Here is a 23,290-nt window from a genome sequence, read left to right as displayed (position 1 = left end):
CAGAAGTCCCTATGCTGATTATTCTCCATTTACCCCCTCACCCCCTAAACCATTCTGCTTATTCTCTGCCCTGCTTGGCCATGGTTCTGGCAGTGGCTGCTTACAAAGGTTAAAAGTACCACTGAAAGGCCCATCTTTCACGCCCCCAGCTCTCAACCCCCTTTAGTCCCCTTATCTTGTGGGTAATTGAAGAGAGCAAAATGGAGTCACTCGTGTCAAATGGTGGCTTGCATCAGGCAGTGACACGAGCAGCCAAAGGCGTTGCAGCTAAGACCACTTATCGCAGAAACCGGCACAGGCAGTTGGCACCCGGAACTGATAACCAGCAGAACCAGAGGAAGTCTGCAAAGTGCCAAGACTGATTAAGCTCCTTTAAAATGGGAGGATTTGGGGCAGCCCGGGTGGCTCAGCGGTTTAGCGCCGCCTTCAGCCCAGGGTATGATCCTGGAGACCTGGGATCAAGCCCCACATTGGGCTCCCTGCATGGGGCCTGCTGCTCCCTCTGCCTGTGTCTCTGCCCCACCCCCTCTATGTGTCTCTATGAATAAATAAATAAAACCTTTAAAAAAAATAAAACTAAAATAATGGGAGGATTTGGGCAGCACACTGTCAGACTTTCTAGATGCTGACCCTCTCGCATCTGACCATGTCAAACAGCTGCCAAAGGCTCTGCCTACTTGAACTCAGAACAGAACAGAGACCCTCCGCTGCTTGAGCATAGTAAATGGCATGTGCCAAGAGCTGATCCAGACCAGACAGGCCACGTCTCGACTGCACGCTCAGACTGACTTCGCGTCTGCTTTGCTAAGGTCCTACCCCCTTGTTGTATCCTGTTTGTTGTGCGACTTTGTGTCGCACTTTGCTTTGTGTGACATGTAAGAAGCCAAGTTTAAACACACAGTGAAATATCCTTGAGTCCGGAATCCTGAACCTGCTTTCCCATCATGTTAACCTCGCTTTATGATTCAATATAATCATAATTAAGACACTGTGGAAAGACACAACCCGTGTGTGTGTATCACAGCGCGCCCACCAAAGTGCTCCAACTCTAAATTCTCCCAGTTAAACCTTCTGAGTTGCCACGCATCTGACCCCTATGGCCCTCTGGGACTCTTGGGGAAACCGAGGCAGAGAAGTGGCTCCCCAAAATGGTGAAACTGACCACCTATAAATAAGGCAGCTGAAGACTGAGCCACGTTTAATCTGACTTGGAAAAATGGGAAAATGTAGCATGTTTTGCACATCAGCATTGCAGAGCAAATCCATACACTGCTACCCGAGTTTGGAGCTCTGCGAGCAACTGGGATCTCCCAGGGGCCATGTCAGGTGCATAGACTGTTTGTTTTTTTATAATTTTTTTAAAGACTTGTATTTATTTATTCAGAGAGAGAGAGAGAGAGAGAGAGAGAGGCAGGGACACAGGCAGAGGGAGAAGCAGGCTCCATGCAGGGAGCCTGACATGGGACTCAATCTCGGGTCTCCAGGATCAGGCCCTGGGCTGAAGGTGGCGCTAAACCACTGAGCCACCCAGGCTGCCCCATAAGACTGTTTATTGCTGTCTCCTTGATCTTGGGCTCCAAAGGCAGAATCGGTAAGGGGCTGAGCCCCATGTGCTCAGGGAGAAGCCCAGGTCCTGACAGATCTGAGGTTGATGCCTTCGCCCTACGAGTTCCTGATCCAGGCTGCTTCTGTTATAAAGGGAGTCATTGATCAGATATAAGCTCAGGTAGGAAAAAGCCACCGGGATCTGCCCTCCCTTCTCATTGAGTTGTATTTTAATAACTTGATATCATTTTCTGGATAAGCTGGTTATTCGTGTCTCCAACAGCACCCCACAGGATGCTTTAATGATTGTGGTGGGTGGTTGGTAACGCCTGCTTTAAATTTTTCATGTTAAAAAAAATAAAGCTGGATCTCTACCTCACACCTTAGTCAATTCCAGCTATAAAAATGTACTCATAGACCAACACACACAAAACTCCATAAGAGTATGAGAGTATGGGAGGGGAGGGATAGGCAATGTTTATTTAATCTTGGGAAGTAAATGAGTAGGCCTTTCTAAAAATGAACCAAAGCGAAAAAAAAAAAAATTAAAAATATAATGGGCTATGGAGTGCCTGGGGGGGCTCAGTTGGTTAAGCATCTGATTCTTTTTTTTTTTTTAATTTTAATAGTTTTTTTTAAGATTTTATTTATTTATTCATGACAGACACAGAGAGACAGAGAGAGGCAGAGACAGACAGAAGGAGAAGCAGGCTCCATGCAAGGAGCCCGACGTGGGACTCGATCCCGGGTCTCCAGGATCACACCCCGGGCTGCAGACGGCGCTAAACCGCTGGTCCTAAGCATCTGATTCTTGATCTCAGTTCGGGTCTTGATTTCAGGGTTGTGAGTTCAAGCCCCATGTTGGGTTCTACATTGGGCATAGAGACTACTTAAAATAAAGCTTACGAAAAAAAAAATAAAAATAAATAAAAATAAAAAAACAAAAAAATAAATAAATAAATAAAGCTTACGGGGGATCCTTGGGTGGCTCAGCGGTTTAGCACCTGCCTTTGGCCCACGGCGCGATCCTGGAGTCCCGAGATCGAGTTCCACGTCGGGCTCCCGGCATGGAGCCTGCTTCTCCCTCCTCCTGTGTCTCTGCCTCTCTCTCTCTCTCTCTCTCTCTCTCTCATGAATAAATAAATACATCTTTTAAAAAAAATAAAGCTTAAAAATGATGGGTTTACAATGAGATACCACCTCACACAGATCAGAATGGCTAAAACAAGTCAGGAAACAACAGATGTTGGCAGGATGCGGAGAAAGGGAAATCCTTGTACACCGTGGGTGGGAACGCAAGCTGGTGCAGTCACTTTGGAAAACAGTATGGAGGTTCCTCAAAAAGTTTAGAATAGAGCTACCCTATGATTCAGCATTTGCACTACTGGATATTTACCCCCAAAGTTACAAATGTAGTGATCTGAAAGGACACTTGCACCCCAATGTTTATAGCAGCATTGTCCACAACAGCCAAACTATGGAAAGAGCCCTGATGTCCATCAACAGATGAATGAATAAAGAAGACGTGGTGTAGATATACAACGGAATACTACTCAGTCATCAAAAAGAAATGAAATCTTACCATTTGCAACAACATGGATGGAATGAGAGGATATTAGGCTAAGTGAAATAAATCAATCAGAAAAAGACAATTATACGATCCCACTCATATGTGGAATTTGAGGATCATAGGAGAAGAGAAGGAAAAATAAAACAAGATGAAATCAGAGATGGAGACAAACCACCAGTCTCTCTCTCTCTCTCTCTCTCTCTCTCTCTCTCTCTCTCTTTTCAGACTCTCTTAATCATAGGAAACAAACTGAGGGTCACTGGAGGGGAGATGGTTGGGGGATGGGGTAACGGAGTGATGGGCATTAAGGAGGGCATGTGATATAACGAGCACTGCGTGTTCTAGAAGACTGATGAACCACTGACCTCTACCTCTGAAACCAATAATATGTTGTATGTTAATTAGTTGAATTTAATAAAATTTAAAAATAAAAATAGATAAAAACAATGGGTTTGACTATATACAAATTTGAAATTTCTATATGCTACTATTCACATGGATTTAAAAGTCAAAGCAAAAACTGAGAAACAACATTTCAACACGTGAGAAGCAAAGGGATTATGTTCCCAGTATATGAATAACTCTCACAAACCAATTAAAAGTAAAAGAATACTCTGATGGAAAATATGCAATGGATATGACGTGGTAATTGACCAAGAGTTGTAAGTGGCCAGTGACCCCATGAGAGGATGTTCAACCTCACTGGTAACCAAGGGAAGATTTCAAAAGAAGAAAAGAAAAATAGGAGGAAAAAGAAAACCACACACATAGCACCATCACCATAGAACCCATAAGGTATCTTTTCTTACCTACTAGATGAGCAAAGGTGAAGAAAACTGTAACACCCACTGGGGGTGAGGGTTCTCACACTGCTTGTCACATGCTACTGGAAACAGTGTAAGTACTACAAACCTTTTGGAGGGTAGTCCTCAATATGTTTCAGAAGACTTAATAGACGGACACCTTTTGACTTAGCCATGCTCCTGTTACCCGGGAGCTGGCCTTGAGAGAAGGGATACCATCTCCCTTGGCCGCTCCATCCAGAACATGAGACCAGCAAAACCTCTTAATTTCCCCAACAGAGCCAGAGACTGGCCAGCAAGCACAGCATAGACAGCCCAGGGTCACTCACTGAGAAGCACCTGCTTCCTTTTGGCCAGAGGCAGCCATCACATCCCTCGAGAACTGCTCTAGGCCTCTCCTTATGGCAACACTAGACCCAGCTGACCCAACCATCCCCTCTGGAGCACAGCAAAGCAAGCACATTCTTCCACCACTGTCTCCATCCTTCACTTCCCATCCCAGGACATCTGACAGTGGAAACACCCAGTCACTGCAGGAGCAGCCCCCTCCACCCCCACTTACCTGGATGGGGTCTCATCCTCCAGACCCATTAAGATAATTGTGATATACTGCAAGATCTAAGCTCATCTGTAGTCATGTCGATACATTTATAATAGTCAACAGTGGAAACAACCTACAAATCCATCAATAAAAGAAGTGACTAAGTAAATAAGATCTCCATGCATTAGGATGCCATGGAAAATGAGGACACAAACCTACTAGAGTTGTGCAGGAGGAAGGGGTGGTTAGATGACCTGAGCCCATCTGTGCCAAGTGCCCAGGACAGCACAAGGCATACAGAAAGTGCTCAAGAGTTGTGGGTAAGAGGAAAAGGAGGCTACAAAGCAGTGTTACAGTCCAATTGCACTTTATTATTAAAATATATGTATCCTGGGGCACCTGAGTGGATCAGGTGGTTAAGCATCTGCCTTCAGCTCAGGTCATGATCCTGGGGTTCTGGGATCAAGCCCCACTTCAGGCTCCCTGCTCAGTGGGGAATCTGCTTCTCCCTCTGCACCTCCACCCCCCACCACAGTACTCTCTTTCTCTTTCTCAAATAAATAAATAAAATCATTTTAAATACATACATACATAAAATATATGTATCTATATGTGTTTATATACACAGAAAAATATATGAAAAGATATAACCCAAAATGTGCAGAGTGCCTGTTGTGGGGTGGTGGGCCTAGAGGTAATCTTCTCCTTCACATCTATTTGTATCTTTTGTGTTGTCTGTGTTAATATGATCATGTAATACTTCATACTTTTTTTTTAATGATTCAGGAAATGGACAAGAAAAAAGATTTCAAGGATTTTCTGGTCAACCTTAATATGAAAAATCTTGACACATTAACTTGGTAATGGTGTACAAGTTATATAGTACTCAGAAAAGAAAACTATTTTCATTTTTTAAAGGTAGAATAAAATAAAACATTCATATTATAAAAAATTACAATGCCTGGGGCCTGCTTGGGGGATGAGCCCCTGGGAAGTCCATCCTCTACCAGCCCCTGAGCTGGAGGATCTGAACTACTTTCTGTGGAAAAGTCGACTCCCCACAGGTAGTTCCCTGGGTTTAACTGGCATCAGTGACAGAGCCCAGAGACAATGCTCATGAACAGTTCTAGGCTGGCCACCTCACAGAAAAGAGATTTCTTTCTTGTCAGTTCCAGGTAGGAAAAAAAAAAAATCCCTGGGCCTGGCTTGGGTCACATACCGATCCTTGAATCCATCATATGGCCAGGGGGATGCAACCTGTTGACCCCTTTCTCCTCTCCCTTTGGTACCAGTTACCAAATTTCCTTTGGAGACCCACTCTGTCCTCTTTCCCTCTTTCTGAAGCTACCAATCTCTATACTCCATCTCTAGGTCCCAGAGACGAGCACTTGGGCTAATACTGGCCAATCCATGAAAAACCATCTTCCTGGCCACAGTAACTAGGGACTCAAATGAAACAAGACCAGTTGTCCTTCTTTAAGATCCTGTCTAGACAGGTATCTTCCTGAGGGTATCTCCCTCCTCACCTCCATTCCTTGACACCTGGAGAGAGATCCTCTACAGTAGGAGACAATATAGACACTACACAGAGACAGAGCTGAGCTATGGGAGAGAGAGAGACTTGCCCTCATTTGAATCACTATACCTGGTTGTGATCAGCTAATAGCATCCCCCTCTGTAGACTTCCCAGTTATGCAAGTGATAAAGTCCCTCAGAGCTTTACTTGGGTCTCTGCCATTGACAAATTCAGCAGCCTGGGCCTGATGAGATCTGAACCATGTCCGCATGTCTATGATCAAAGAAACAAGTTATTGAGATTGGCATACCCCAATAAAACCAGGGTGTTGGAATGGAGGAGTAACTCCAGGAGGGTTACTGCACAGGGACAGAGCAAACAATCATGGCAAGAGTAGAGAAACATCGTTGATCAAATAATGAGGGGGGGTTATCTACTTCTATCGGCATATTACAAATCAGTTGCCAAAAAAGAAAGAGTACATAGAAAATTCAGATAATAAAGTTGCATATATGATACTCTGTACCTTACCAAAAAAAAAAAGCTCTATTTGTAAGTTTCCATAAAATATTTTTAAAATATTATATATTCAAGGGCCCCTGGGTGGTTCAGTCAGTTAAGTGTCTGACTCTTGATCTAGGCTCAGGTCTTGATCTCACAGTTGTGGATTTAAGTCCTGTGTTGGGCTCCACACTCAGAGTGGAGACTACTTAAAAAACAAACACATATGAATATATTTTTTTTTAAGATTTTATTTATTTATTTGTGAGAGACACAGAAGAGAGGTAGAGACATAAGCAGAGGGAGAAACAGGCTCCCTACAGGGAGCCCCATGCGGTACTCGATCCCAGGACCCTGGGATCACCACCTGAGCCAAAGGCAGAGGCTCAACCACTGAGCTACCCAGGCGTCCCACAAATAAATAAATAAATAAATATATATATATATATATATATATATATACACACACACACACACACACACACACACACACACATATCTCAGGCTCCCTGCTCAGGGGGGAGCCTGCCTCTCCCTCTATCCCTCCCCCCAGCTCATGCTTACTCTCTTCTTTCTCAACTGAATAAAAATTTTTTAAAAGGCTTTAATAAAATGTTGAAAGAAATAATTATCTCTACATTCATATGCGGAATGGATAGTAATGTCACAAGAATAACAAATCCTTACTCATGCTATTTACCACAGAACATTCCAGACAGGTTAAAGTTAAATATTCACATGCATACACACAACCATTTAAAAAAAAAAAAAAAAAAAACCAAACCCACAACAGAAGAATAGAAAAGCATGGGCTCACTCCATCTACTGAGACATGGGTGTCAGGACAAAGTGTGGGTTTCAGAGCAAACAGATCTCTGGGTTTCGGGTCCCATTTGAGCTGCTTACTCAAATACTTAACTCTTCTAAGCTCAATTTCCTCTCTGTTTTCCTACCTGACGTAGGTAGAAAATACCCAATTCACTAGAATCAAAGCCACTTCATGGTATGCACTTTTAGTTTCTGCAGTGGATTTTTCCAGGCTGGGTACTAGAGATGCAGTGGGGCATCTCTGGAACAGATGGCCCCCAGGGAGAGAGAGCTGAGTGAAGGAACTGTCCAAGCATGTAATTAAAGTATGGGAGGCTATGAGAATAGAATACATTTTTTTTAAAAATTTGTAAACATCTGTATATAAAACTAGAGAAAAACAATGGAGTAGAAGAATATTTCACGGTATATATGAAAAAATAATAATATTGAAATATTTTACAAGCTGATAAAAATATTTTGAAAACTCTTAGAAATTAGAGGAAGACAACTTAAAGCACTCTGAGGGTCTTGGGCAAATACAAACAAGGCTTCAGGATTAGCAGAGGAACTAGAAAGAGAATTCACTCAGTCGGTATGTAGCACTGGCCTGGAGTTGGCACAGAGCTACCAAACCACAGAGAGCTCACATCATCAAATCCTCCAACTGGCAATTCCTCTGATGAAAGAAAGAAAGAAAGAAAGAAAGAAAGAAAGAAAGAAAGAAAGAAAGAAAGAAAGAAAGAAAGAAAGAAAGAAAGGAAGGAAGGAAGGAAGGAAGGAAGGAAGGAAGGAAGGAAGGAAGGAAGGAAGGAAGGAGAGAGAGAGAGAGAGAGAGAGAGAGAGAGAGAGAGAAAGAAAGAAAGAAAGAAAGAAAGAAAGAAAGAAAGAAAGAAAGAAAGAAAGAAAGAAAAGAAAGAAAAGAAAAGAAAAAAGAAAAAGAAAAAAGGAGAAGAGAGGCAGGGAGAGAGCAGGGAGGGTAAAGACAGAAGGAAGGAGGGGAGTGAGGGAAGGAAGAGAAAATTTCTATTTGTAAAGAGATGTTTTTACCTGCGTAATTTGTATATACACAGTAAACAGCCCAATCCTGACCGTGAAGGATTATATTGCAGACTGTGCAGTTCCATGGGAAAAGCCATACAAAATGACAGTGCATGAAAAAGTTGATCACAAGATATTCCATATACTTTAGATTCCGTCTACAGGCAAATTTTGGAGGATCTGAAAACCTAGGAAAGTAATAGGCAGATGGTATTATACTGGTGGAGGTATTTAAACATTTTGACGTTGCTTGGACATTTCTGTTGACCTTGCACTGTAACCCTGGCTAAGTATTCTATACACGCTCACCCAAAAAATCAATTAAAGAAAGAACGTTCGTCACTCCACCCAAATTAAGCTTGACACTGCCCAGGCCATCTTGAGGCTGGCTTCCTAGCCTCAGCCTGAGGTTTCCGAGCAAGTGAGACCGTGTGTGCGGAGGGCAGAGGCTGGCAGGGCCGGCGGCGGGGGCTCCTCCTGGGGGACACAGCTGCCCGCAGGGCCCGGCCTGGCGAGGCCTGGGGAGCGTCTTATCGCATGAGCTCATGCGAAAGCCCCACGCCTCCAGGTCTCCAGCGAACATTTGCCATTCCTTTCCTGTCACCACCCAGCTCTGTGCCTGTGCCCATGAGCTCATAGTACTGGGCAAGTCCTCCTGGGGTCAGATAACTGCCAGGGGCAGCTCCTTTCCCAGCCTCCTGCCTCTGCCCTGTGCCTCCGAGAGACGCAGGCTGCCCGACTCCCGCCCTGTGGTCCGCACAGCTCACCCTGTGAGCTCAGCAGAAGTCTGGGGGGGTGGGGAGGCCCCTGTCCCAGCCTCGCCTCCGTCTGGGAACTGCTCGGCCGCGTAACCAGGTAGACCTCACCTGGACCCCAGGCCCTGCCCACGTCTGAGCCACTGTCTTGTTTCTGTCTCAGTTCCAGACTCCGCAGCAAGCCTGAGCCTCCTGCCGCCTCCCAGGTGGGTGTCAGCAGAGGAGGCGCTGGGCGAGGGGAGTGCGTCAGCTGTGAGGACCCCCCCCTGGAGCCACAGGTGGAGGCTCTGTCTGTCCCGCTGCTGCTGCTGCTGCGAGGGGAGGTTTCTCAGGTGCGTAGAGCTGGCTCGTGCCCCAGGGACCCGTGTGTGCCAGGCCTCCCGCTGCTGAGACTCCAAGGGGAGTCCCAGAGGCCTTCGCCGGGTCCGCTGAGAAGACAACCGCCACATACCTTTGCTCGGGTATGTCACCCCTGGCACCACCGAGCCCCACGCAGCCAGCTCGGGCCTCCGACCACCTAATTCCCGCGGCCACCTGAGAGGCCTGGTTTCCAGACACCAGAGCCCTCCGGCTCCCCAGACCTTATGACCGCAGTGCTCCCAACCAACCTGGCCCTATCCCCTCCAGACCTCCCAGAAATTAAAGAAGGAAAGAATGGGAAGAGGGCACAGTGTGGCCCCAGAGAAACGGCCGCTGACAGATGTGACAAAGGCCCCAGAACTCTGAGCACTGCCCCCCCCACGCCCAGAAAATGGCGGCGAGGGGCCGAGGAGCTGCGTCGTGCCTCTGCCAACTGCACACCACGTTCCCACGGGAGCCGCTCAGCACAGGGTGGAGACAGCTGTTCCTCTCAGCAGATGTTCTCGCGGGAAGCAGGGGCTCCCTCCCAAGCCCGATCCCCGTGACCCCCTGGAGTCCGGCCAGCTCCCCCGTAGGCCTGTGCAGCCTGTGAGGCCCGGTGTGTGGCTGAGGGCAGATCAGAGCCGGCGGGGCGTGGGGTGGCGCTGCTGGCGGCTTTGCCAGCACCTTCCCGCTGGGAGGGCAGAGGCTGTCTCTGCTGGCTTTACACCCCTGTGCATTTATGAAGCACCTACTGTGTGGCGGGCAGTGTGCAAGGAACTGAAACTGCTGAGGTAGACATAGGTGTTCCTCAAGAAGCCACAGATGGTGGCATTGGGGCTGTGACAGCCACAGGCTCAGGAGCCGTGAGGACTCTGAGGCTGGGCCCCTGCTGACTGTGGGGAACCAGAGTCTATAGGGACGAGCAGGCCCAGGGAGAGCCCCGGCACTCAGCAGGACCATCACACCAGAAGATTCCCGGGCCATCCCACATCGTTTCAGATCCTGCCAGGTCCTGGTGCCAGAAACAGGCCTGCCTTGGAGGCTCTCCTGCTTCAGCGCGGCTCAGAAATCAGTCCCAATTGTCACGCATCCTTCTCCATGAGGTTCACCTCCTGGAAGGTTCTCAGTGAGCAGTCCCAGCCATGCCACCCTAGTCCAACCGCTGTTCTGCTGCCCTGCAGTCCACGCTGTCCACTCAAGGGGACCAAGAGAAGGTGGCCTGGTCCAGACCCAGGCGGGGTCTAGCGCCCAGAGGTATGGGGCCGGGCTGTCCAGGGCATGACGCTCAAATGCCTCTGCATTCAAGTTCCCTCGGAGGGTGGAGGGAAGGGGCAGGACCCAGTTCCTCTCCAAAGCCAGGTGCCCTGTCTCCCAGCCCCTCACCCTCCACTCCTGGCCCAGTTACCACCCACTTTCTGGATTTTCTCACGACACATCACTCAGCACTCTGTGTTTCTCTTCACTCCGTGAAACCCATTCTGCCTGAGAAACACATTTGGATTTAATGGGGTAAGAAGGTGCTGAAGTTAGAAATATTTGCTTAATTTAGTAACACGTATGAGCATATGTCACATTCATTTTACTGAAGTGAACTCCCCCACCAGGCCTGTGAGCTAGGATCAGGAACTATTTAATTCTATAGAGTGGGTATGATATTTTTAATCATCCCACAAAATAATTGACAATTCACAATTTTACAAACTACAAATTTACAATTATGACGTGATTTTTCAAGACAACGTGGCCGGCAAGCGCCAGGGTGGCTCATTCAGTTAAGCATTTGACTCTTGGTTTCAGCTCAGGTCATGATCTCAGGGTGGTGGGATCGAGTCCCGTGTCCAGCTCTGCACTAGGTATGGAACCTGCTTAAGATTCTCCCTCTCCTTCTACCCCTCCCCTCTCTCCCTCTTCTCTCTCTCTCTAAACAAACAACAAAAACTAGGGAGTCCAGGTCAAACACCCATGCACAGTCTGCAGAGGTGGTCAGGCAAGCTTTTGGCATTTCAGCTTCCCTGGGTGGCTGAGAAGCCAGGCAGAAAAAATCTACTAATATCCGTCCACTACACACAGAGCCTGCCTCCCATCCTTACCACTGTAAATTATTTCACCCATGAAACAAAACAGGCCTCATTTTGGGAGGAAAGGAGTCTTCTCCTTGCCCAGCCTGCTTTGAGACAGGAGGCCCTACTGGGAGGTCCTTGAGAAAAGGTTTGTTGTGTTATAGTGCACGTTGGACCCAGAAACAATCCCACAGGCACAAGGGTGGGTTCCAAAAAATTTAGCGGGGTGGGGGTGAAGGGTCGGGGGAGGGCACCTGGGTGACTCACTCAGTTAAGCGTCTGACTCTCCAATACAACTGCAGTCATAATCTCCTGATTGTGAGATCGAGCCCCAAGTTGGGCTCTACACTCAGTGGGGAGCCTGCTTGAGAGTCTCTCCTTCTCCCTCTGCCCCTCCCTCAATAATAAATAAAATAAATAAATAAAATCTTTTTTAAAAAATGATGGGCTTTGGGCTTTTTCAGGGTGGTGGGGCTTGGGCTTAAAAATATTTTCCAATCACTGAACCCAGACTGCAAGAAGTATGTTCTCTCCAACCCTTGTTAGCATCTAGCTTGGTCGTGTCTCTCTCTTGCCAGTGTATGCTGGCCATTCACGCGGACTGCTCACCAGGAAGTGGCTGATGATCACACACTCCTGGGGCAGAAATCCACAGAGGACTGTGAGGCTTGGGAAACCCAGAGATGGGGTTCCCTCAGCTGATTCATGGCCCCGGATCCTGAGGGCCCATCCCATACTCCCTTTCGTGAAGGTGCCAAGTTCAGAGGCGTCTATAAGACACCTGGGGCCCCTCCTACCTGCATGCAGAGGCCTCCTTCTCCAAGACCAGAGAGTAGACAGGCCCCTCCAGGTATACACCAAGAAGATGGGCTCACTATAGGGAACCCCCAGAGCATCAAGGAGTGGCTTCCTGTTTGGAAAAGCTCCATATGATCAACATTTTACCAGAGCCCAGCCAAGGCAAACCCAGTCTCCAGGACACAGAGCCTGGCAGCAGATCTGTCCCCTCTGCAAACATCTGGTGCACACTACATGCCGAGGTCAGGATGCTGAACCGTCTTTGGCTCAGAAGGGCCCTTGCCTTTACCTCCCTGCTGGCTTCCTCAGGGTTTAGGCCCTCTGCTCCCTCGCCTGCCTGGTAAAAGCCAAACCCACACGGGGAGCAGTCGTTCCCCCCAGGGAACTGAGCCTATCTATTGAGGCTTTCTGTCAACCCTATCTCTGTTTTATTTTTGAAAAGGAAAAAAAGGAGGGATAAACTCTGACGTCATGGGCTTGCGTAGGACAGCGGGGTTGGAGGCCATCTGGAGCAGGTGCTGGCAGAGCTGCTGGGAAAGAAGAAGGAAGGCAGCTGGCTCATCAGGTGGGGGTGTCCTGGGGTCAGACAAAGACCTCATGGCACCATTAGGTTAAGCTTTCCTGGAATTTCTGGCCCAGGACGGAGGAGATGACACTTCCTTGGCCTCCAGCTCCTGGAGGAGGCACCAAGCTCAAGAAGACCCCGCCAAGCTTTGGTCTCTGTGTCCTTCATGGGTCTCCACCAGCGAATGGTCCTAGGAACTGTTGGGGGCTCGGAAGTACGAGTGTTCTCATGCAGTGACATTCAGATTCCTCGTCTGCCCCCAGCTGCTCTTCCTGCCTTTGTCTCAGGGTTGGGAGCCTCTTGTCGGGCCTCCTGATTCACTCTGCCCCCATCCAGGAGGCACGTACAGCTTTTTCGCAATTACAGGTGGTGAAACTGAAGGCCCAGAGCAGTGATGGGACTTGGCCAGGGTCCCGCTGACATTTCCCTGCCTGGACTCCATAAGATCTGCTCACCGCCTGTTCAGTGTCCTCTCTGGGAAGTTATGCAGCTGGAAGGGGGCCCCTGGGATGAAATAATTGCAGAGAAAACAGATGGGCTGCTGAGGATCCCTCCCTTCCTCTGTGTGCCTGAGAACCCTCCCGCTTTGCCCCAGTGCCAGGAGGGGGCGCTGTTCCCCAGGGAGCAAGTTCCCACCTCCTGGGGAGGGGAGCTGCACAATCCTGCCTTCACCACCCGGTCTCCAGCCTCGGAAAAGCCCTTCCGCACACCTTTCTCACAAAGGCCCCCTTCATGTTCCATAGGGTCTTGCTAGCCGACTGGATATCAACTGTCCCAAGGAAGGGCCTGGCCTGTAGCAGGTGCCAGGGTCTCCCCTTGCCTTCATGGACCAGAAAAAAAAGGAAAAGGAGCCCACAAGAATGGAGTCTTTTCTCTCCATGTCCCCATATTCCAGAGGTCCAGGAGCAAGAAGAGGGTCCCAGTCGTGTGACTCTCAGATGCCTGGGGTTCGGCACACTTCAGCCTGGTTCTGACTTTCCCCAAGTCCTGTTCCCTCTCTGTGCCTCCTCCTCTCAACTGACCACCCTCGCTCGGCTTCATCTTTCATGCCCACCCCCTACCATCCCACCACCCTGCAACCAAGTTTGCTGTTCCTCCCCACCCTCCAGAGCACAGTAGGCTCCCACCCTTGCAGACAAGCCCCTCCCCCTCTTTATCACCAATGCCTCCAGAACCTGCCTCTGCTGACCAGCCTTTCTCCCAAGCCTGCCTCCTCTGGATCTGAAACCCCCACTCTCCCCGGTCTGAGCATGCAGGGCTCTGCAACATCCAGGGGCTGCCCTCCCACTTCCCTTGGTTTCAAGGATTTGCCCTTTGGGGAGGCCACTTCTTATTTTTCCCTTACTGCAACCCTCTAACCATGGATCCCTTCCTTGCTCAGCTCAACTCGGTACAGACTTTCCCTATCCAGGAAGCCCGCCCTACTAGCCCAAGCTGGGAGAGCTGCCATCCCTCCTCACCGTTGGCCTTTCCAGCCTACAAAGCTAGCGTCTGTTTCCTGGGGTCCTTCTTCATGGGGAAGGGACTCCGTAGGCTGCCAGGGAGCTCAGTGGATACTGGGGGAATCAGTGGCTGTATAAGTAACACAGGACAGGATCCCCTACAGAACTCCGGACTCCTGAGGCCCAGTGGCCTTTTCTCTTCCTCTTGCCATCAGGAGGAGTTTTCACATTGAGCATTCAATAAAGTGCTCCCAACAGCTCCGGTTCAGCTGCTCAGTGGGTCCAACTGTCCCAGGCCCTGTCCCTGGGACCAGAGCAGAAAAAGCAGACCTCTTGAGGGAAAAGCAGGACAGAGGAACCTGAGTCCCCATTCTAGACCCAAGAGGGAGAAAGCTTCCTCTCCATTTCACTATGGGAGGAGCCCAAGGCAGTGACGTGCTGACTACCTCCTTTCCCGAGGGTTCCTCCAGCCTAGTCCTGGAACTTCTATCCACCCCACCTTCCAGGCCGCAGCTAAGCAGGAGCTGCCCCAGGGAGGCCTCGCTCCACAGGTGACTATTCTGGGATCTGGTCTGCCCCAGATGACCACAGCCCAGTGGTCACCAGCGGGGGCTCACCAGAAGATTCCACTTCCAAAGATCCAAAGAGGGGAAATAGAGTCCAAGGCTTTGTCCACACTGCGGTGGGGTTGGGTGGGGTTGGTTTATTTAATTTAGCCTCAAAGCTCAAAGAGAGGGGAGACTTAGATAGTTAGCCAGCTGTCACCAAGTACATCCAAGGGACACAAAAGATAGGAAGAACCAGCCTACAGACATTCAGACAGAAGGAGGTAAACTTTGTGCACCAGAAGCTTCCAACCTGTCCTTAATAAGGAGTTTCAGAGGATGTAGCTGCTGTCTCCTGGAAAAGAGCCCAATGCCTGGCTCTAGAGTCAATCTGCTCAGCTCCTTAAACAGGTGGAAATAAAGCAAATCTCAGAGAAGCTCCAGAGTGGTAACATTCTCCTTTGATCAGTAGGCAAAGAGGAGAGAGGACCTCCATCACCCACCCGGAAATCCCTCCCTCTTCCCCATTCTTGCTTCTCTTTCTTACTCCTCAAATGCAAGAGTGGTGCCACTCTATGGGTGTTACCACAGAGCAGCAACCAGGGAGGCTGTGTGGAAATGTTGCATCCACTCACCAGAACTCCCAGAGGATGCCCTGTCAATGTCCGAATCCTCCTCTAGACTCGGAAATTCTGCTACGCCAAACTCAGGCCTCGGATGTAGATTATTCCCTACACAACAGGACTTTGGGCTCAGTGGGTCTGCAATTTCTGAGTCAGAGTGCCAGGTGGGAAGAAGAGACCCTGAAGGGCCATGGAACCATTGCCTCCGTGTCCAGGCCCAGGCCCAGCTGTGGGAGCTATCCATGGGGCACCTGATTCCCCCTGCCCTTCCTGACCGCCACTGCCCTCTCCGGGGTGGGGGGGGAGGGGAAGCAACATACAAACTCCCGCAGGCACCTGTACCTGGCTTCGGTCTTGGCACCTAGGGACCACCGCCCTGGCCCCGGGGAGTGCTCTCCAGCAGAGTCCTGTGGGGTGGCAATGGGATCATACATTTCTGCACCTCACTCAGTTCTTGAGGTCCCAGGCTCTCTGCCTCCTCTGCCCATCCCGAAGGGACTCCTTGGAGCCCAAGGCATTAAGACACTCTGTCCCAGGAGAGGGAGTTGTGAGCAGCGGGTCTAGGTGACTTTGTCCTGACTATCTAAGGCTGAAAAAAAGGAAGGCAACCACCTGTCACGTCCCCGGAAGCCATACTGGGCTCGAAGCTGGTAAAGCTCTCTCTGCAGCCGGTGCAGGTGCGCGGGTCCGCGCGGAGAACGGCCTGCTCGGCGCGGGGACAGACTGGCTCAGGTGCACACCGGTGAGTGCACACGAAAGCTACCGGGGTCAGACCTCGAGGGTTCGGTGCAGCGGACCCGGCTGAGCGCGAACTTAGAGCCACAGTGACGGGTACAGGATGCTCCTGCACACACGCGTGGGCACCGGTATCTGCGGCCTCCCGTCTTAGCCCATCCGGTTCGCGTTTCACTCTCAGAAACACCCGCAGGCAAAAAGCTTGCAGTCTCCGGTGTAGGACTTGCGCTCCCCCCTGCGGCCCCGGGGCAAACCTCAAACCTCGCTCTCCCTGCGCCTCAGGCCCAGCTTCCACCCCATCCTCTGCCTCCCTAACTTAAAGACGTTGGTGCGGTCTGAACTCCCGAGTAGGTGAAAGGTACTGGAGCCGCAGTACCAGGCCTGCTCCTGCCTGGTGCCCAGGGAAGAGTTTGGCAACAAGGCAGATCTGCGTGGATTTCGGGCTGTGCCAACTTTCTGGCTGTGTGGCTTTGGGCAAATGACTTAATTCCTCTGAGCCAGTCTTTGCACCTGCAAAGAGGGAAACTGATCCCTCCTAGGGAGAGCGCGTGTGTTGAGGTCCAAGCGTGTGTGCGGGGCACCGGGAGCACCAACGCTTGGCATGCCTGGCACGCGCTCGCTGCAAATGGAGTTCCCTGTGCGCGCCGCTGTGCAGCCGCGAGTGCGGCGGGAGAGAGCTGGCGGAGCGGCATCCCTCGGGGGTGGGATGTAGGTGGGGGCAGTGGGGGAGCCTCCACGGCCCCCTCCGGGCCCTCGGCGCGCGTGCCATTGGCCCGGGCAGCCGGGTGGGCGGGAGGATGACATCAGCGGCAGGTTGGATTATAAAGGCGCGAGCGGAGCCGCGGGTTCAGAGCGCACCCAGCCGGCGCCGCGCAGCACTGGGACTCGCGCCCACACCGCAGCCCAGCCTGCCTGCTCCGCGCTCGCCTGCCCGTCTGCCCGCCGCCCGTGCGCCCTCGCTGCCGCTGGTCTGCGCCCCTCGACCCCACCGGCACCATGCACCTCTCGCAGCTGCTGGCCTGCGCCCTGCTGCTCACGCTACTCTCGCTCCGGCCCTCCGAAGCCAAGCCCGGGACACCGCCGAAGGTGGGTGCTGTTGCATGGACATCGGGACTGTGAGGGGCTGTGGGAGGGCTGGGGGCCTAGGAGGCTGCAGCGCACGAGAGGGAGCAGAGGGCGCGAAGGCGGCCCTCTCCTCCGAGACGTGCACGGGTGCGAGCCGGGGAGCCCTCGACACCGCCTCGGGGGGCTGCATCCCCAGCCTCAGGAGAACGTCGACAGATGCGCAGCCCCTGCCCCAGTGTGGCCAGCCCGGCAGGGCGCAAAGGACGGGAGGGCAAGGGCTCCCCTAAGGAGCCGACAAGGCGGCTGCGTGGCAGGTGGATGCAGGGCCGAGCCGTCCCGCGTCTGTGGGGGCGCGCTCGGGTCTCCGAAGGGACAAATCGCGCTGGCGGGGCGTCGGGCCAGAGCAGCAGGGGTCCCGCCAAGTACCTGGCGCTGCCGCGGGGCGTCCCTTCACCTGCCGGTCCTTTCCCTCGGACAGGTCCCGCGAACTCCGCCCGGGGAGGAGCTGGCCGAGCCCCAGGCTGCGGGGGGCGGTCAGAAGAAGGGCGACAAAACTCCCGGGGGCGGCGGCGCCAACCTCAAGGGCGACCGGTCGCGACTGCTCCGGGACCTGCGCGTGGACACCAAGTCGCGGGCCGCGTGGGTGCGCCTCCTGCATGAGCACCCCAACGCGCGCAAATACAAAGGAGGCAACAAGAAGGGTTTGTCCAAGGGCTGCTTCGGCCTCAAGCTGGACCGGATCGGCTCCATGAGCGGCTTGGGATGTTAGTGCGGCGACCCCTGGCGGCGGTGAGTACCACCAACCCGGCCCGGGGCCTGTGCGCACCGAGCTCCCCCGACCCCCGCCCGCAGCCCGGGCCTCCCGGATCCCCCGCGGCGCCCTTTGGAGGAGACCCAGGCGATCCCGGCACGAGCGAGCGTGTGCGCGCGAGCCATTTGCCCCCAACCCCATTATCGTCCCATTTTACAGATGAAAAAAGTGAGGGATAAAGCGGTTAGGGGACTTGGGCGAGGTCAGAAACGGCTCCACCCGGATGAGCCACCTAACCTCCTCTAGAGAAGCCGACAGCTTGCATGGACACCGCGACTGTGAGGGGCCGTGGGAGGAGTGGGGTCCTGCTCACACCCGGACCCTGAGCAAACCAGCAGAACTGGTCCCAGTTGACCATTTGAGGGTATTGAGGGGAGACCGTGGGTTTGTGGGAGCAGAGAAGGAAGGGCATACGCACAAGCGGAGGGTAAGTTTACCTGCCAGCCCTGGATCGTGGTGCCCAGGCAGTAGGCAGCCCAGAGGTCAGGGCTCTTTCCCGGGACTAACTTGGACATACTTGGAAAAACACCTGCCCCTCCACAATAGAATAGCCCTCTGTTGGCATCACCAGGATGCCCTTCTGCCCCAAAGCTTTCTAATTCTTACCCCTTCTCTAACCTGCCGCTATGAGCAAACTGGTCTGTCCAGGGTCCTGATGCTGCTTGCTGCCTTTGTGACTTCAGGATAGAACCCCAGTGTTTGTGGCACTATTTCAGGGCAGGGAAAAAGACTAAAATAAATCTCTTTTTTTTTTTTTTTTTTTTTTTTGCCCCAACTTGGACCTCAGCATGTCCCAAATTGAGCTCCTCCCCAGCTTCCCACCTCCATCATGCCTGGGCCCCTCCACTAGGGCTGGAAACCCCTGTGCTACCTTCAGCCCCTGCCAGCATCCTGGCAGTGTGGCAAAGATGGTCCCCGCCTCCGCCCTCCTGTCCACTCCTGCTGCCCTTCAGTTCCCATGGAAATACAGAGCCCACCTCTGAAGTTCACATTTAAGAACTGACTCTGGTTTTCAACCTTTCCCTGAAGCCTGGCTGCTGCCATCCTTGGTCCCACAGCCTATCTATCCCACTCCAAGACCACGGGCAAGCCGTTCTCTTGCCCAAGAAGCCCTGTCAGTGTCCACACTGTCTTCCCCCAGAGGGCAATGAGTGTGCCCCTCTTTGGAGCTCTCCAGGACATTGCCTCAGCACAGAACACTTTTCATCTGAACCATTGTTGTTTGGGAACCTATTTACCTCCTCCAAATTAACTCATGAGCAGCTTGAGGGCCAGGTGCCTGCCTAAGGTGATCTGGGACCGACAGCACTCCCACAAGAGGCTTTTAAAAATGTTTGTCGATGGCCAGAGAAACATGCCCCACCCAGCTCAGGGGCACTCCTCTCCCACCTGCCCTGGGTTTTTCCTCCGTGCAGCCAGACTTGACTGGGCTGCGTGCTCCTCCCCATTTCTGCAGGAGTTTCGTTTGTCTGAGATCTTGACTCACCCCTGCACAGGAAGAGATGATTCTGGGACAGGGGTCCTGGCCTTTAGTAGCTTCCATGGTAATGGCTTGGCTCTCTTCTGTCCTATGGAAATAATGGAGAGATGGGGTCACATTTTCAGTTCACATTGTGATTTAAACATCAACCTCCAACTTTAGAATCTAAATAAATGTTATTCAATGGGTTAGCAGGAGGCAAGACAAGGAAGGGGGTCTTCACAGTGCCCGGCATGCACGTCCCCATAGTCTCCTTGTTCTTGGGTGTGGCCATCTGTGGGTACCAGGTGATGGCCCAGCGAGTGGGGAGGTAGTAGGCAGGAGGCCAGATTGCTAAGACATCTCAGCCCCTTTGACTAGGAGTTGACTTCACTCAGGAGTTGACTTTGGCTCTTAGCAGTCACCATAATGACTGTCGCTGATGGTTACAGTCTTGGTTATAAAATTCTAATGATAGAGACAAGGTGTGGCCAATGCCTGAATGAACACCTTGCCCCTGAGCCCCAGGGACATCACAGACATCTATCATCTGTTTAAACACATGGGACAGCCAGACATGGGAGTTCATCAAGGCCTGGGGTCCTTCTGCGTGAGCTGTCCTCTGGGAAGGCACCACACCATCCGAGGAGGACCCCTCTCTCAGGCCTCAGGGCACCCACACGCCCATTAGCAGAGAGCTAGTAGAGCCCTCATCAAAGGACTCTTGACTCTCAACCCAGCCCAGCATGACCATTCAGTGCCCCAGGACTGGCATGGGACCCTGCTTCCCCTGCGTCTGAAGAGGACCCTTCCTGCGGCAAAGCGAGCTGGAGAAGGAAGTGCTATTTAATGAGGGGCATCAGTGACCCAGACACCTTGCCGCTGCCCAGTGTGTGGCCCCCTCTTGAATCTTCCAGCCGGCCCCAGGAGGTGGCTATTATCCCATTTTATGGGTGAGGAAAGAGATACTCAAAGCTATCCAGGGCTGTCCAGGAAGTTAATGTCAGAGTTGGGATTTGAGCCCAGAATTCCCAGCTCCTCGGATGTTTGCCTTCCCCTCCCCTCTGCTGAGGCCAACACCTCACTGAGGGTTTGGGCATTTCCACTCTCTTTTCCTCACCAAGTGCCAAGGGCAAGGTCTGCAGGGAGACTGAGGGGGAGGAGGGCTGGCAGGCAGTCTGATTCCACCTGTGCTGGGGCAGAAGGTGCCAAGGACACAGCAGGCAATGAGGTGAGAGCCAGAGAAGCAGCCCCCTCCCACCCCCAGACGGCTTTGTCAGGCCCAGTAGGCCAAGGTGGGCCTGGGCCATGCTTCATGCTGCTGTGGGAAAGGGGCTGTCCTGTGGGCTGGGCTTTCTCAGCTAAGGGGCCAGAACTGAGTGTCCCATGTCCCCTCTGTGTTGCAGGATCGGGAACTTGCTCCGTTTTGCTGAGGTCATTCTTGGTCATCAGCCTCACAGCATCTGGAAGCACCTCCAACGCAATGTGGCTTTTACATTTCTTTTTTTTTTTTTCCTGGTACTGGGAATACACAACACCAGCTGTTTTATTATTATTTGGGAAGGGGGATATGATTTTCTTGTTTGGGGTTTTTTTTTTTTTTTGAAAATGAAAAAATAAAAAGTTATATATTATATATATATTATATACATGCAACACACACCTACACGAACGTGATGACAAGGGACAGTTTTTAAGAGACTGACAAGACCAGCTGTAAAACATTGCTGTTTGTAAATTCATGTCATGCATAAATGTATTTATGTTGTAAAGCTATTTATATTGTTTATAAAGAGATATTTATAAAAATTTTATTTATGTAACTAAATGAAAGAAGTCAATCATTGTAATGTTTTTGTCTTAACTAGTGGAAAAATGTAAAAAAAAAAAAGTCATTCCATGAACATCTTGAAAACTGTCTTTATTTACTTATTGCATTTAGTTTTTAGATGTGTCTGAGGAAGAGGGAGAATGTGAAGACAAGGGTTTTGCCTCTAAGTAGATCTAACAGCCAGGATTTGTTTGTATCAGAATCCCCTGGGGATCTTGGGGCACCTGGGTGGGTCAGTCGATTAAGCAACTGCCTTTGGCTCATCCTAGGGTCCTGGGATCAAGCCCCAAGTCAGGCTCCCTGCTCAGCGGGGAGTCTGCTTCTCCCTCTGCCTCTGCTCTTACTCTCTTCCCTCTCTCAAATAAATAAATAAATAAATAAATAAATAAATAAATAAATAAATAAATAAATAAAAATCTTTGGGGGGAAAAAAAGATCCTGGGGATCTTGCTAAAAATACAGTCTCCTGGCGCCACCAACATCCTGATTGACTGAATCTGAGTCTTCCAGATAGGATACAACTCACCATGTGCATTTTATCTCCAGTGATTCAGACCAGTTTGGCCAAATTGAGAAACTCTGCTTAGGGCACTTCACAGCTGGGAAGTCAGATGCCGTGAATTAAATTAAAATTGAGTTTAGCTGACTGAGGGTCTTCTAATTCTACTCCATCTTCTCTCTGTTGTTAGAGGACAGAAAGCACTGGAAGCTTCCCTTCTGTTTGGGGGGGGGGGGGTGGGATTTAGGTTTCTGTGTAGCCTGCAGAGTTGGTCAGGTTGCCTTGTGAACCTTAGTACACAAATGCAAACAGTGGGTAGTTTTAACTCAGAGTGAATGTCACGGTCAACAAGGACCGGAGGCCAAGGACCTCAGAAAGAACGAGAAGGTATTAGCTTTCATGTTGGCCACGTGCTGTGCTTTGCCAGGGGTTGTGCTGTTTCTTTTCACTTGAAGCTACTAACAATTATGATTCCAATGCCCCGTGGAGCCTGAATGTGAAATTATGAATATTTAGAATCTCTTTTCCTGAAAACTGCAAGAAAATAAAATAACTCCGAAATAATCTCACCATCCTTGGCATGGCAGCAGCTTCCGTCTGTCTTCTGTCCCCTTGGTGAAAGCGTGGCCCCGAGGTCACAGGTCAGCAGGCCGGGCTGAGCGGTTCCCAAGGAACACCGGGAGGTGCGGGAGGTGACCACGGCACCCGGCCTTTCTGCAGGCATCTGAGCTCCGTGGCCTTTCTTCCCTCCAGCTGCAGGCTTTCAGGTCAACCCAGGGACCTCGCCCAGGTGAGAAAGCTGCTTTTAAAAAAAAAAAAAAAAAAAAGATTTTATTCATTTATTCATGAAAGATGCAGAGAGAGGCAGAGACATAAGCAGAGGGAGAAGCAGGCTCCCTCTGGGGAGCCTGATGAGGGCTCGATCCCAGATCCCCAGGATCACCCAGGTGCCCCAAGAAAACTGTTTTTAAGACAGGTTCCAGCTGGGGAAGGTTAGGGCCCTTCCCACCCTGCTCAGGGGACGGCTAGGCACCCTTCTTTGGGCATGATCATCTTCCTCGGCCTCACCCCATCTCTGTGGCTCAGAACTCAGGTGCCTGTGTCAATGCAGGTGAGGGGTCCCAGCGCTCGGGCTTCTCCAGTGCCTCGGCTCCCTGTGCTGTCTGCGGACCCCCCACAGGGGGACACTGAGGGGGTTGCAAAAGCAGGGGGAACAGAAAGGCAGGGGGTTCACAGTGGGCTTTGCTGGTGGCGAGGCAGGCACATCTCCCCTAAGCCCCAAGACACGAGGATGAAGAATTCTGGGATTCAGGGAGTCCCCGAGCTACAGGCTTTCCCTGCCGAGCTTCTCTGGAGGGCCGGTAAGCCTCCAGCCCACGGGCCGAGCTACCCCGCCAAGCAGCTCTCACCGCATGAATTAGCCTGCAAAGAACACG

General features: G+C 51.3%; 1 protein-coding gene and 1 long non-coding RNA gene across 2 annotated transcripts; one reads left to right on the top strand and one right to left on the bottom strand.

The window, feature by feature from the left end:
* Nucleotides 1–1,423: 1,423 nt before the first annotated feature.
* On the bottom strand, nucleotides 1,424–9,956 carry LOC102152362. Its single transcript, XR_005378820.1, has 5 exons — nucleotides 9,531–9,956; nucleotides 8,334–8,512; nucleotides 6,105–6,248; nucleotides 4,481–4,592; nucleotides 1,424–1,688 (listed from the first exon to the last, which is right to left on the bottom strand). It is a non-coding gene; the product is annotated as an uncharacterized LOC102152362 (long non-coding RNA).
* Nucleotides 9,957–17,052: 7,096 nt separating this feature from the next.
* Nucleotides 17,053–21,669, top strand: NPPC (natriuretic peptide C). The gene is made up of 3 exons (XM_038573084.1): nucleotides 17,053–17,275; nucleotides 17,733–18,043; nucleotides 20,931–21,669. Exons 1-2 carry the CDS (start codon nucleotides 17,186–17,188, stop codon nucleotides 18,021–18,023), a joined length of 381 nt encoding a protein of 126 aa, XP_038429012.1. The 5' UTR covers nucleotides 17,053–17,185; the 3' UTR covers nucleotides 18,024–18,043; nucleotides 20,931–21,669.
* The last annotated feature ends 1,621 nt before the right edge of the window (nucleotides 21,670–23,290 follow it).

The sequence above is a fragment of the Canis lupus genome, chromosome 25, assembly GCF_011100685.1.
Source record: "Canis lupus familiaris isolate Mischka breed German Shepherd chromosome 25, alternate assembly UU_Cfam_GSD_1.0, whole genome shotgun sequence".
NCBI classification, from domain to species: Eukaryota; Metazoa; Chordata; class Mammalia; order Carnivora; family Canidae; genus Canis; species Canis lupus.
This window is presented reverse-complemented; position numbering and strand designations above follow the sequence as displayed.

Bases quoted from the DNA above. Each gene is read 5' to 3' on its own strand.
- NPPC (XM_038573084.1), top strand. From the start codon at position 17,186: ATGCACCTCTCGCAGCTGCTGGCCTGCGCCCTGCTGCTCACGCTACTC. The intron at 17,276-17,732 runs GTGGGTGCTGTT...TCCCTCGGACAG, and splicing joins AGCCCGGGACACCGCCGAAG to GTCCCGCGAACTCCGCCCGG.